Source organism: Pseudoliparis swirei, chromosome 5 (genome assembly GCF_029220125.1).
Source record: "Pseudoliparis swirei isolate HS2019 ecotype Mariana Trench chromosome 5, NWPU_hadal_v1, whole genome shotgun sequence".
In the NCBI taxonomy this organism is placed as follows: domain Eukaryota; kingdom Metazoa; phylum Chordata; class Actinopteri; order Perciformes; family Liparidae; genus Pseudoliparis; species Pseudoliparis swirei.
The window spans coordinates 27,239,218-27,253,503 of record NC_079392.1 but is presented as its reverse complement, the minus strand read 5'-3'; the positions used below and the strand labels follow the sequence as shown (position 1 = coordinate 27,253,503).

Below are 14,286 nucleotides of genomic sequence, written 5' to 3'. Positions count from 1 at the left end.
CACAGTCAGGAGAACCACACAAAGTGAGGAGAACCAACTCACAGTGAGGAGAACCACACACAGTCAGGAGAACCACATAGTCAGGAGAACCACACAAAGTGAGGAGAACCAACACACAGTGAGGAGAACCAACTCACAGTGAGGAGAACCACACACAGTCAGGAGAACCACACAAAGTGAGGAGAACCAACACACAGTGAGGAGAACCAACTGAGTGAGGAGAACCAACACACAGTGAGGAGAACCACAGTCAGGAGAACCAACACACAGTGAGGAGAACCACACACAGTCAGGAGAACCACACAAAGTGAGGAGAACCAACACACATTCAGGAGAACCACACAAAGTGAGGAGAACCACACAAAGTGAGGAGAACCAACACACAGTGAGGAGAACCAACACACAGTGAGTAGAACAAACACAGTGAGGAGAACCACACAAAGTGAGGAGAACCACACAGTGAGGAGAACCACACAGTGAGGAGAACCACACACAGTGAGGAGAACCACACACAGTGAGGAGAACCACACACAGTGAGGAGAACCACACAAAGTGAGGAGAACCAACGCAGTGAGGAGAACCAACACACAGTGAGGAGAACCACACACAGTGAGGAGAACCACACACAGTGAGGAGAACCACACAAAGTGAGGAGAACCACACAAAGTGAGGAGAACCAACGCAGTGAGGAGAAGTAAGTCAAGAAGTAAGTCAAGTAAGGAGAACCACAGTTCTAACACCGTGAGGAGAACCACAGTTCTAACACCGTGAGCTCTCGGCCCGGTCCAGGTTCTGGTTGGTTCTGTCGGGACCGTTCGCCTCATTTGAATCGTTCTTGTTTTCTTGGTCGCGTTGAAGAACTCAGAACGTTATGTTTTTACAGAATCTCGTTCTTCGTGGAAGAACATTTCTCTTTGTTTTGTTGAAGCGTGATGTGTTCAAGGACCGTCGGAAAGATGAAGCTCCGACAGGATGAATGTGTCGGCTGGTCCTGAGGGCGAGGAGGAGCTCACCTTCTCCACGTACTCGAAGACGAGGTACAGCTTCCCGCGCCGCCTGAACGCCTCCTTCAGCTCCACGATGTTCTCCTGCTTCAGCGTGCGCAGCATCTTCAGCTCCCGCAGCGTCGTCTCTTTGACCTCCTCATTTTCTGATTGGACGTGAGACAGGAGGCGGAGTCAGGATCACCGCGCGGCGATGAAGATGAGACGAAGGTGACGCACTTACCTTCGCTGTCCTTGAACTTCTTTATGGCCACGATTTCATTGGTGTCCTAAACAACAACAACAACAACAGAGAGAAGGAAATCAATCAACACGTCTGTTTACATGGAGGGTCCTGAGGCCCACAGCAGTGTCTGACAGGCAGTTGATCAACCACTAGGGTCCTGAGGCCCACAGCAGTGTCTGACAGGCAGGATCTTTCCCCTAGAAACAATTTTGCAAAAACAACTAGTTTCTAAGGATGAGTGACCCCCCCCCCCCCCCCCCGTTAGCCCCGTTTCTCCACTTGTCCTAGTTCGGCCTCATCTTGAGGTTTTCGGCCTCTGGCTCACAGCCGTGCTCCAGTTCCCCGCCAGGACGCCGAAGGCATCATCACCACAGGGAGCTCCTCCTCAACATTATTGTAATTATAAAATTTATAATTCTCTATTATCATTATTTTATATTTATGTTATTTTCAAAATCATATTTCTATATTATATTTTTCATTATTAGTTTATTGTATTTATATAATATTATCTGTATTGCTGTACTGTCTATTATAATCATTATTTTATATTATCTATAAATTCCTAATAATATCATTATATTTCTATATTATGTAATTATTTTGATCACTGGCCTTGATGAACGCCCCCCTGCGGTGTGAGTCACCCCAGGTGGACGAGCCTCTTCACAATTAGACTTGGTCTCCGGGGCGATGAAGACGAGCCGATAGGACCCCACGCCGCTCCACTCGAGGTGACCCAGTTACTGCCGGATGCTTCTCTCTGTCCCAGTTTCTGTTCACTGGGAGCAGAAAATAACTACTCCCCTCAAAGGGGGCGGACAGATGAACGTCTCCGTGCTCGGCGAGGAGGAGGAGGAGGAGCCGAGCTTCTGTTCTCTGAGGCGTCGCTGGAGCGATGCTGAAATAATAAAAGCATGATGGCGCCCAGCAGGAGGTGAGTCACTGCTGCCGGAGCCCTCTCCTCCGGATCGGTGTGGGTTCTCCACCGGCAACGAGGAGGAGGAGAGCAGCTTCACACCAGCTTCTCTCCTCGTCGTGGAGCTCTGAAGCAACAGGAAGTCCTGCGAGTCGTTTCTTCTCATTCACGTCTCCAGCTGGAGGTCGTGACCTCGTTCCTGACTTTGTTGTGAAGACGCAAGTTCTGCCGTTTGGTCGTCGCCATCTTGGTTTCTTTTGCAACCAGGTCACAGGAAGTGACCATATTTGGACTGAGGGGGAGCGACGTAGAGACCTGTCAGTCACCTGTAGCCCCGCCCCTAAAGCGCCCCCTGCTTCATGGTCTGACTCTAAAAGACCATAAAGTATAAATGATGACATCATGCTGTATAGAAGAAGACTTGAAACTAGAGACTGAGACATAAACTCATGTTTACAATGTTTACTGAGGGAATACATCAAGAGAAGTAGAGTCACTATATAGACTTCTATACAACCAGAGGAGTCCCCTGGTGGTCAGGAGAGAATGCAGCTTTAAGTAATGAAGCATAGACTTCTATACAACCAGAGTCGCCGCCCCCTGGTGGTGAGTAGAGAGATCGCAGCTTTAAGTAATGACGGTTGTCAGACATGTCACAAACATTTCTGCAGATTTGATTTCTTTGAGTCTTTGTGGCTCAAAATCACTAAAATATCTCTATAAACCGTCAAAAAACTGAGAACAAATATCCATGAAAGCTGATCTATTAATAGTAAATACACATTCATCAGGGTGCAGTTTGGTGCGTCAACAGGCCGTATATACTGTATATATACACACACACACACACACACTTCATGCTGCCTCCTGATTGGCTCATTGCAGCCAGTAAGAACGTCTCTGTGTTGGCGGCCCGTCTTTCACCCTCAGGGTTTCTGTGAACCCACCGTGCCGGGAAACATGAGGCGGCGTGCCACACCGGAGCCGCCACGAGCCGCCTGGCAAGGACCCGCTGAGAGGGTGATCATGTGACTCACGCGAGCAAGTGACTCACGTGATCATGTGACTCACGCGATCAAGTGACTCACGCGATCAAGTGACTCACGTGATCACGCGATCAAGTGACTCACGCGATCAAGTGACTCACGCGATCATGTGACTCACGCGATCAAGTGACTCACGCGATCAAGTGACTCACGCGATCAAGTGACTCACGCGATCATGTGACTCACGCGATCATGTGACTCACGCGATCATGTGACTCACGCGATCATGTGACTCACGTGATCACGCGATCAAGTGACTCACGCGATCATGTGACTCACGCGATCATGTGACTCACGCGATCATGTGACTCACGCGATCATGTGACTCACGTGATCAAGTGACTCACGTGATCAAGTGACTCACGTGATCAAGTGACTCACGTGATCATGTGACTCACGTGATCAAGTGACTCACGCGATCAAGTGACTCACGCGATCATGTGACTCACGCGATCAAGTGACTCACGCGATCAAGTGACTCACGCGATCAAGTGACTCACGCGATCAAGTGACTCACGCGATCAAGTGACTCACGCGATCATGTGACTCACGCGATCAAGTGACTCACGCGATCAAGTGACTCACGCGATCAAGTGACTCACGCGATCAAGTGACTCACGCGATCATGTGACTCACGCGATCAAGTGACTCACGCAGCGATCAAGTGACTCACGCGATCAAGTGACTCACGCGATCAAGTGACTCACGCGATCAAGTGACTCACGCGATCAAGTGACTCACGCGATCAAGTGACTCACGCGATCAAGTGACTCACGCGATCAAGTGACTCACGCGATCAAGTGACTCCGCGATCAAGTGACTCACGCGATCAAGTGACTCACGCGATCATGTGACTCACGCGATCAAGTGACTCACGCGATCAAGTGACTCACGCGATCAAGTGACTCACGCGATCAAGTGACTCACGCGATCAAGTGACTCACGCGATCAAGTGACTCACGCGATCAAGTGACTCACGTGATCAAGTGACTCACGTGATCAAGTGACTCACGCGATCAAGTGACTCACGCGATCAAGTGACTCACGCGATCAAGTGACTCACGTGATCATGTGACTCACGTGATCAAGTGACTCACGTGATCAAGTGACTCACGTGATCAAGTGACTCACGTGATCATGTGACTCACGTGATCAAGTGACTCACGTGATCAAGTGACTCACGTGATCATGTGACTCACGTGATCATGTGACTCACGTGATCAAGTGACTCACGTGATCATGTGACTCACGTGATCAAGTGACTCACGTGATCAAGTGACTCACGTGATCAAGTGACTCACTTGAGGATTAATAAAGTATATATCTATCTATCTATCTATCTCTCGTTGGTCTTCATTTGGTCTCCATACGAGACGCTGGTGGACGAGCAGAGGAGCGTCGTGGTGCGTTGTGAGGAGGTGAATGTGAACCGATATAAACGTCTGGATATGAAACATGGAACATAAACCTGCTGCTTCCGTTTCCTCCTCTGCTGTGACGTGTTATCTCATACGAGCAGTTTGCCAAGGCAGGCCTCGAGCACGCCGTCAACAACAACAACAAACATGGCGGCACGTTCACCGGGCTTTTTGTAAAGAGGCACCAGAGAAACACTGCAGACCGTCCACACCGAGTCCTCCTCCAGGAGGCGGCCAAGGAGCCGCTCCTCCTCAAGGAGCGTCCAGGGAAACAGGCTCACGGGACGAATTCCTGAGGCGCCTAAACATATACATGCCGTGTTTTCCCGCCTAAACAAACATATGATGTGTTTTCCCGCCTAAACACCCCCTACATGGTGTGTTTTCCCGCCTAAACAAACATATGATGTGTTTTCCCGCCTAAACACCCCCTACATGGTGTGTTTTCCCGCCTAAACAAACGCATGGTGTGTTTTCCCGCCTAAACACACACTCAGCGGCGTGTTTTCCCGCCTATACAAACACATGGTGTGTTTTCCCGCCTAAACATATACATGGTGTGTTTTCCCACCTAAACAAACACATGGTGTGTTTTCCCGCCTAAACATATACATGGTGTGTTTTCCCGCCTAAACAAACGCATGGTGTGTTTTCCCGCCTAAACACACACTCAGCGTGTTTTCCCGCCTATACAAACACATGGTGTGTTTTCCCGCCTAAACATATACATGGTGTGTTTTCCCACCTAAACAAACACATGGTGTGTTTTCCCGCCTAAACATATACATGGTGTGTTTTCCCGCCTAAACAAACGCATGGTGTGTTTTCCCGCCTAAACACACACTCAGCGGCGTGTTTTCCCGCCTATACAAACACATGGTGTGTTTTCCCGCCTATACAAACACATGGTGTGTTTTCCCGCCGAAACATATACATGGTGTGTTTTCCCGCCTAAACAAACAACCTCTCGCTCACGGGTCCAGATGAGCTCAGAAAGCAGCCTTTGTGTTCGACTTCAAGAGGAACGGTTAGGCTCAAAGTAATCAACGGCTCCCAGTGTTGTGTGGGAGGAAATTCTGAACAAATATATTACTCAATTTACCGCCTCCAGTTTTTTAAACGTCTCCTTCAATACATTTTACGGTTTCATTTAAGTAGAAATGTGTAAAGAAGCAAATATTCAGATGACAATGAAGGAGCCTGGTGTCCATGTGTTAAGTCTGTGGACATTTAATTTGAAGATTTATTAATTTAATGATGAATATAAAGTTAATAAATGTTCGATCGATGTAATTTGAACGCTCATAAAGCAACGGTGTGTATTTCCTCACACAGAGAGCGATCCCGTCTGATTGGTCGAACACTGAACTACATTTGAGGTTTCCGTGTTCTGTTAATATTCAATTTGTTGGAGAGCGTGTGAACTCAAACAGACACGTGGAGCTTTGTAGACGCTCCTTCGTGTCGTGACCTCAGAGGCCGACAGGCCGGCTTCCTCTCTGCGAGGATTTCTCTAGTTTCGGCGAAACGCCGGAAAACTATTGACCGGATTTTGAATTTGCTGATTAAGAACCCAGAAGACTTAGAAACGGTTTGTTCTGTACATGTTCGAACATTACAAATCATAAAATAAAAAAATTAAATAAATTTATTTGAAATAAAAATTAAACAAATAAAAATTGAATAAAAAATAAACAAATAAACAAATACAATTAAATTAAATAAATAAAAATGTTACTACACACTGCGACGCCACATGATTGTATTGACATTTGCTACACACAGAGTTCTGGCGCCGGCGGCCCGAGGGGGCGGACGCAAACAGCGCCTCGTAAATAGACTCAGATTACCACCCGGACGCTGATGAACGGCGTTCTCCTGCTTCCATCCTGTCTCGGTCCTCCCCACGGCCCTCGCTCGCATCCAATTATTGGCGATAAATACATGAAGCGTATAAATACCGTATGAACCAGATGTGAGGGGCGTGTCCGTCCTGAGAGCAGCTGCGAGCGAGTTGTTGAACAAATGCAGACGTTTGTCCTCCAGGAAGCTGGTGTGTTGTTGTGCTTTGTAAATATGTGTGTGTGTATATCTATATATACACACACACACGATTATGCAGCATAGAGCTGTGAGTTAGCCCTTTTGTTCATTCACACCGAAAATACGATACTTTCCAGATGCCACTGGGCCAGATTGATCTGAGCCACACACACACACACACACACACACACACACACACACACACACACACACACACACACACACACACACACACACACACACACACACACACACACACACACACACACACACACACACACACACACACGAGATAATGAAAGTGTAACGAGCCAATTAAAAAGAAAAACGTATCTTTCTAAATTAAAAGTCCGATAGAGTCGTGAGAACGCCGGCGGCCAATGAGAGGACTTTAATCTCAGTCTGAGGTGAAATACTTTTCTCCTGCAGGAACACGTTCTAGTACTTCAGTTCTGTTGGTGTAATCCTCACAGCGACCACAAGAGGCAGTTGTATTGACCTCATGCATCTCAACACTGTGTGTTCTGTTGCGCTGCACTGAGGGATGGTCTGACTCCGACAGTTTGAGGACCACATGAGTCTCATCTGTAGTTCCATCTGAAGGTATTTTGAACTACATTAAAAGCTTTTTGCCAGATCAACTTCCTGCACAGGAGTTGTCGCCCAGCCATCGATCACAGTGTCATCAGCATAACGGGGACAGTTAGCATCCACCACATGTTGGTCCAGAATATTTCCATAAACAGTAAATACAAGTGGACCTGACACACAGCCTTGTGGCACACCTTTAGAGGACGGAGCCTCCCGTCTGATGACCTGAGACCGATTCTCAAGAAGCTCAAAGCCGAGCGACCGCCGGCCCCGAGAGCCCCGAGAGCCCAGAGAGCCCAGAGAGCCCAGAGAGCCCCGAGAGCCCCGAGAGCCCCGAGAGCTCCGAGAGCCCCGAGAGCTCCGAGAGCCGAGGCCAGAGGCCTCGAGGCCGAGGCCCGAGGCCTCGAGGCCCGAGGCCTCGAGGCCAGGCAGAGAGCCCAGAGAGCCCCGAGAGCCCCGAGAGCTCCGAGAGCCCCGAGAGCCTCGAGAGCCCCGAGAGCCCAGAGAGCCCAGAGAGCCTCGAGAGCCCCGAGAGCTCCGAGAGCCCCGAGAGCTCCGAGAGCCTCGAGAGTCCCGAGAGCCCAGAGAGCTCCGAGTCCAGGAGCCTGAACATCGTCAGGGCCGAAGCTCTACTGACCAGGAAACAGCTCATGGTCAACAGTCGTGTCCTTTCCCACTCAGAGCAGCGGTCGTGTTGTCCTGAAGCCCGATGATGGCGTCGGTGTTTAAGAACTCCCGATAGTTTCCTGACACAAGCTAACCGTTAGCATAACATACACAGTTATCACATGAACTGACCGTTAGCCGCTAGAATACCGTACGTCTCTATTTGCCTTCATAATCAAAGTCTTCGGACCTTTTACAGTTACTCTGTGCACAAGGCCACTTCCTTTTTAACTCGGCGAGTCGCCTTCAAAATAAAAGCAAATTTAAAACAGGAAACGAGATACATTTTGATTTAAGGCAACAAAAACATCTGGAAAGTCCCTCATGAAGGTGATGGAATGACCTCCTTGGGATTCATGGGACTCTGTGACGGACCGGCGTCGGGCCTGAAACGCTCCGCTACGCCCGGCGGAGCATTTGGGCACAAACACAGCGACAGATAAAAGACGACGCGGCGCTCAGTGGAGGGAACGAGTCATTTGGCAGCTGCCTCCGTCGGGGTGATGAAGCCGTAACTAGAGGCCGCTGTCCTGTTCCTTCCCTCGGTTCCGAGTGTGCGACCTCGGCATCTCGGTTGTCGCACTACGCCGAGCTGGATGGAAACCCGGCTAACGGAAACCCGGCTAACGGAAACCCGGCGTGAGCTTCGCGGTGGAATGACACATTGTGAAACCCTCCGGACGCCCTCCCTCAGCGCAGCAGCGCTGCCTTTTCCTGAAACGGCCCGGTCCTTGAACGGGGCGAGACGACGAGACTCAGGTGCTGTGCTCAGCCTCTGTTTGTTTGTTTGTTTGTTTACTCGTTCTGGTGCGAGAACCGATTGAAGACAACATGTCAGTTTCTTTTGTGTGACGGAGAATTAATAAAGCGTCAGATTCAGGGAGAATCGTTTCATCTGCGCGTCGCCAGTGAGAGAAGACCGTTTGTAACTGAGGAACACGGATGAAACATGGAGGTGAAGACGCTTACCTTGTGTCGGCACTTCAGAACGACACCGTAGGCACCTTGAGGAGAGGAGGAGGACAGGGAGACTTGTTTTTAATTTACCAACAATAACCAGAGAAAAAACTAACGCAATTACTGACGTTTAGGGACAATATTACCCAACGGTGTCACACACACACACACACACACACACACACACACACACACACACACACACACACACACACACACACACACACACACACACACACACACACACACACACACACACACACACACACACACACACACACACACACACACACACACACACACAGTGTTTCCACCAAGTGGCTCGAGGAAAAAAAGAAGCATTTTTTTCGGGTTTTGGGGACTGAACTAATTGATATTAATTAATTAATTGATATTTACAACAAAGAAACGGTATCCCACAATCCACCTATTCATTCCTACAACAACACCACAAGGAGGATGACCTCTCAGGTCAAAGCATCTTCATTTAAAAACAAAGCACGGCCTCCTTGACCTTATCGAGTTGCGCAATCACGAGCAGCGTTCGGTTCAGGCGGCGGATTCAATAAATATAAACACGGAAACCATCAGAGGAGAACTCACCTTCACCCACAATCCCAAGGACCTCGAATTTATTCATCACATCACCGATGTCAGGGATCTTCATGAAGTCAAAAGGAGGAGCGGCGTGAGGAGCTCGGTCCGGCTACACGCGAGGCGGCCGGCCGTCGCCTCCTCCCGTGGTCACCTGCAGGAAGAAGAACACTGACCAACGGATGCAGGCGACCGAGAACTCGAGCAGCTCAGACAGAACCTGGCGCCAAGATTTAGATGAGGAAAGTTAGCTCGCTTACTAATGCCACCATGCTTTAGTGCTACTCTGGACATTAGCCCACCAGCGAGCTGCCAGTCTGTGCAATCAGCAAGCTAGCAAGCTAACTAGCTAACTAGCCAACCGCGCTCACTCTCCTCCCGGCGACCACTCTGTTCAGCATGGTGGAAACAACAAGCTAGCTACCTCCACCATGCTGACGGTCGGCTCGTGTCCAGCGGGCTAGCGGTCACTACGATGGACATTTTACTTTGTACAGGAAACAGTTAACTTGCATCCCGGGAGTAGACAAGGCTCTCCTGTGTTCTGAGGAGATCTCCTCCAGAGCCTCAGAGATGACACAACGAGTCTCTGGCTCAGAGCCGCCTGCAGCGCACTGGACCGATAACCATGGAGAGGATACCACGCCACACGGGGGGGGGGGCTCAGGAGCTCCTCACCCCCCAAAACAACCTGTGCAACCAAAATAAACTGATCCCCCAGAATCCTCTCTGTTCCTCCTCCATCTCACTCAGACGTCAACGCCAGAGAACTGAGAGAAAACTGAAGGTCAACTTGATGATGATGCAAGACATTGGCTGCAGGAGAAGAAGAAGAAGAAGAAGAGCAGCCTCCTCCTCAGTGGCGCCGGCCTCCGTCCTGAAGCTCCCTTCAGGAATGTGTGGATCCTGTCTTTGGGGTCCAGTGACTCATGGAAACACAGAGTCAGAGGAGCTCACCAGGACCGGCTCAGGCCCCCTGGGACCAGCAGACCTGGACCTACACCTGGACCAGCAGACCTGGACCTACACCTGGACCAGCAGACCTGCACCTACACCTGGACCAGCAGACCTGGACCTACACCTGGACCAGCAGACCTGGACCAGCAGACCTGGACCTACACCTGGACCAGCAGACCTGGACCTACACCTGGACCAGCAGACCTGGACCTACACCTGGACCAGCAGACCTGCACCTACACCTGGACCAGCAGACCTGGACCTACACCTGGACCAGCAGACCTGGACCAGCAGACCTGGACCTACACCTGGACCAGCAGACCTGGACCTACACCTGGACCTACACCTGGACCAGCAGACCTGGACCTACACCTGGACCAGCAGACCTGCACCTACACCTGGACCAGCAGACCTGGACCTACACCTGGACCAGCAGACCTGGACCAGCAGACCTGGACCTACACCTGGACCAGCAGACCTGCATCTACACCTGGACCAGCAGACCTGCATCTACACCTGGACCAGCAGACCTGGACCTACACCTGGACCAGCAGACCTGGACCTACACCTGGACCAGCAGACCTGGACCTACACCTGGACCAGCAGACCTGGACCTACACCTGGACCAGCAGACCTGGACCTACACCTGGACCAGCAGACCTGGACCTACACCTGGACCAGCAGACCTGGACCTACACCTGGACCAGCAGACCTGCATCTACACCTGGACCAGCAGACCTGGACCTACACCTGGACCAGCAGACCTGGACCTACACCTGGACCAGCAGACCTGCACCTACACCTGGACCAGCAGACCTGGACCTACACCTGGACCAGCAGACCTGGACCAGCAGACCTGGACCTACACCTGGACCAGCAGACCTGCATCTACACCTGGACCAGCAGACCTGCATCTACACCTGGACCAGCAGACCTGGACCTACACCTGGACCAGCAGACCTGGACCTACACCTGGACCAGCAGACCTGGACCTACACCTGGACCAGCAGACCTGGACCTACACCTGGACCAGCAGACCTGGACCTACACCTGGACCAGCAGACCTGGACCTACACCTGGACCAGCAGACCTGCATCTACACCTGGACCAGCAGACCTGGACCTACACCTGGACCAGCAGACCTGGACCTACACCTGGACCAGCAGACCTGCACCTACACCTGGACCAGCAGACCTGGACCTACACCTGGACCAGCAGACCTGGACCAGCAGACCTGGACCTACACCTGGACCAGCAGACCTGCATCTACACCTGGACCAGCAGACCTGCATCTACACCTGGACCAGCAGACCTGGACCTACACCTGGACCAGCAGACCTGGACCTACACCTGGACCAGCAGACCTGGACCTACACCTGGACCAGCAGACCTGGACCTACACCTGGACCAGCAGACCTGGACCTACACCTGGACCAGCAGACCTGCACCTACACCTGGACCAGCAGACCTGCACCTACACCTGGACCAGCAGACCTGCACCTACACCTGGACCAGCAGACCTGGACCTACACCTGGACCAGCAGACCTGGACCTACACCTGGACCAGCAGACCTGCACCTACACCTGGACCAGCAGACCTGCACCTACACCTGGACCAGCAGACCTGGACCTACACCTGGACCAGCAGACCTGGACCTACACCTGGACCAGCAGACCTGCACCTACACCTGGACCAGCAGACCTGGACCTACACCTGGACCAGCAGACCTGCACCTACACCTGGACCAGCAGACCTGGACCTACACCTGGACCAGCAGACCTGCACCTACACCTGGACCAGCAGACCTGGACCTACACCTGGACCAGCAGACCTGGACCTACACCTGGACCAGCAGACCTGCACCTACACCTGGACCAGCAGACCTGCACCTACACCTGGACCAGCAGACCTGGACCTACACCTGGACCAGCAGACCTGCACCTACACCTGGACCAGCAGACCTGCACCTACACCTGGACCAGCAGACCTGGACCTACACCTGGACCAGCAGACCTGGACCTACACCTGGACCAGCAGACCTGCACCTACACCTGGACCAGCAGACCTGGACCTACACCTGGACCAGCAGACCTGGACCTATACCTGGACCAGCAGACCTGGACCTACACCTGGACCAGCAGACCTGCACCTACACCTGGACCAGCAGACCTGGACCTACACCTGGACCAGCAGACCTGCACCTACACCTGGACCAGCAGACCTGGACCTACACCTGGACCAGCAGACCTGCACCTACACCTGGACCAGCAGACCTGGACCTACACCTGGACCAGCAGACCTGCATCTACACCTGGACCAGCAGACCTGGACCTACACCTGGACCAGCAGACCTGCACCTACACCTGGACCAGCAGACCTGCATCTACACCTGGACCAGCAGACCTGGACCTACACCTGGACCAGCAGACCTGCATCTACACCTGGACCAGCAGACCTGGACCTACACCTGGACCAGCAGACCTGCACCTACACCTGGACCAGCAGACCTGCATCTACACCTGGACCAGCAGACCTGGACCTACACCTGGACCAGCAGACCTGGACCTACACCTGGACCTACACCTGGACCAGCAGACCTGGACCTACACCTGGACCAGCAGACCTGCACCTACACCTGGACCAGCAGACCTGGACCTACACCTGGACCAGCAGACCTGGACCAGCAGACCTGGACCTACACCTGGACCAGCAGACCTGCATCTACACCTGGACCAGCAGACCTGCATCTACACCTGGACCAGCAGACCTGGACCTACACCTGGACCAGCAGACCTGGACCTACACCTGGACCAGCAGACCTGGACCTACACCTGGACCAGCAGACCTGGACCTACACCTGGACCAGCAGACCTGGACCTACACCTGGACCAGCAGACCTGCATCTACACCTGGACCAGCAGACCTGGACCTACACCTGGACCAGCAGACCTGGACCTACACCTGGACCAGCAGACCTGGACCTACACCTGGACCAGCAGACCTGGACCTACACCTGGACCAGCAGACCTGGACCTACACCTGGACCAGTGGACTGAGTCCCCAACATGAAGAGACTTTCCACATCAACAATGTAAACACATGACACATGGACGTGGTTGGGACATCACGTGACTCCATGCTCCCTGTCATCTCGTCCTTCACCCGCTTGAACGCGATTGTTTTGACTCACGTTGCGTTCAGGTGCGCGCGTTAACTCCGCCTTCCCCACTGGATGAAACAGAGACGCGACCCGCCGCCTCCTGAGTCTCTGCAGCCCGGCGGCAACAAGGCGGGAAGACGTCGTTCAGCTTCCATCACATTAACATCCAACAACATGGTGGAGCAACAGACCTGAAGCCGGCCGCCTCGGGCCGCGGAGAGGTCCACATGCCGTCGGTCCTCGGGAGGTGATCGGTGGAGCTCCTCACCGGGTCCGTGCTCCGGGAGACGCGTCGGTACCGGGCCCCTCGAGCCTCCACCCACCAGCGAGGTGGTCGCGTTGCGGCTCCGGTGACGAGCAGCGAGCCAGCGGGTCGCCTGGCAACGGGCTGAGCGGCGGGACGGCGGCCAATCACAACGGGGCGAAGCGCTTGTTGATGCGCACGCCCCCTTCGGCTGGACCAATCAGAGAGCGAGGGGGCGGGGTCAGCTGTGTTGCGGTCTGAGGTGGGATATTATTGTTCTAATTTCTCAATTACATAACACCCACGCTCTCTCCTGTTTATACACTGAACGGCGTTATTTAAATATGAAGCAACACATTCATAGACAGACTAATGTGTCTTTTAAATGTTTTTTTTCTGTGCCTTGCTCATGGGCAGCATGTCTCCTCTCCCTCAGTGAAGCAGTGTGAGGGGGAGGCCG

General features: G+C 52.5%; 1 protein-coding gene across 2 annotated transcripts in view; it reads right to left on the bottom strand.

Annotated features, from left to right (window-relative positions):
- The window catches only part of LOC130193820 (cyclin-dependent kinase-like 5), a 24,470-nt gene extending 10,388 nt beyond the window's left edge, over positions 1–14,082 (bottom strand). For both annotated transcript variants that reach the window (XM_056414578.1, XM_056414579.1), the window contains exons 1-5: positions 13,774–14,082; positions 9,474–9,618; positions 8,883–8,917; positions 1,228–1,273; positions 1,014–1,150 (exon numbers count right to left, since the gene is read on the bottom strand). In XM_056414578.1, coding sequence (XP_056270553.1) covers positions 1,014–1,150; positions 1,228–1,273; positions 8,883–8,917; positions 9,474–9,537 — 282 coding nt within the window. In that variant the 5' untranslated portion in view covers positions 9,538–9,618; positions 13,774–14,082. The remainder of the gene's footprint in view (positions 1–1,013; positions 1,151–1,227; positions 1,274–8,882; positions 8,918–9,473; positions 9,619–13,773) is intronic.
- Between the last annotated feature and the right edge of the window lie 204 nt (positions 14,083–14,286).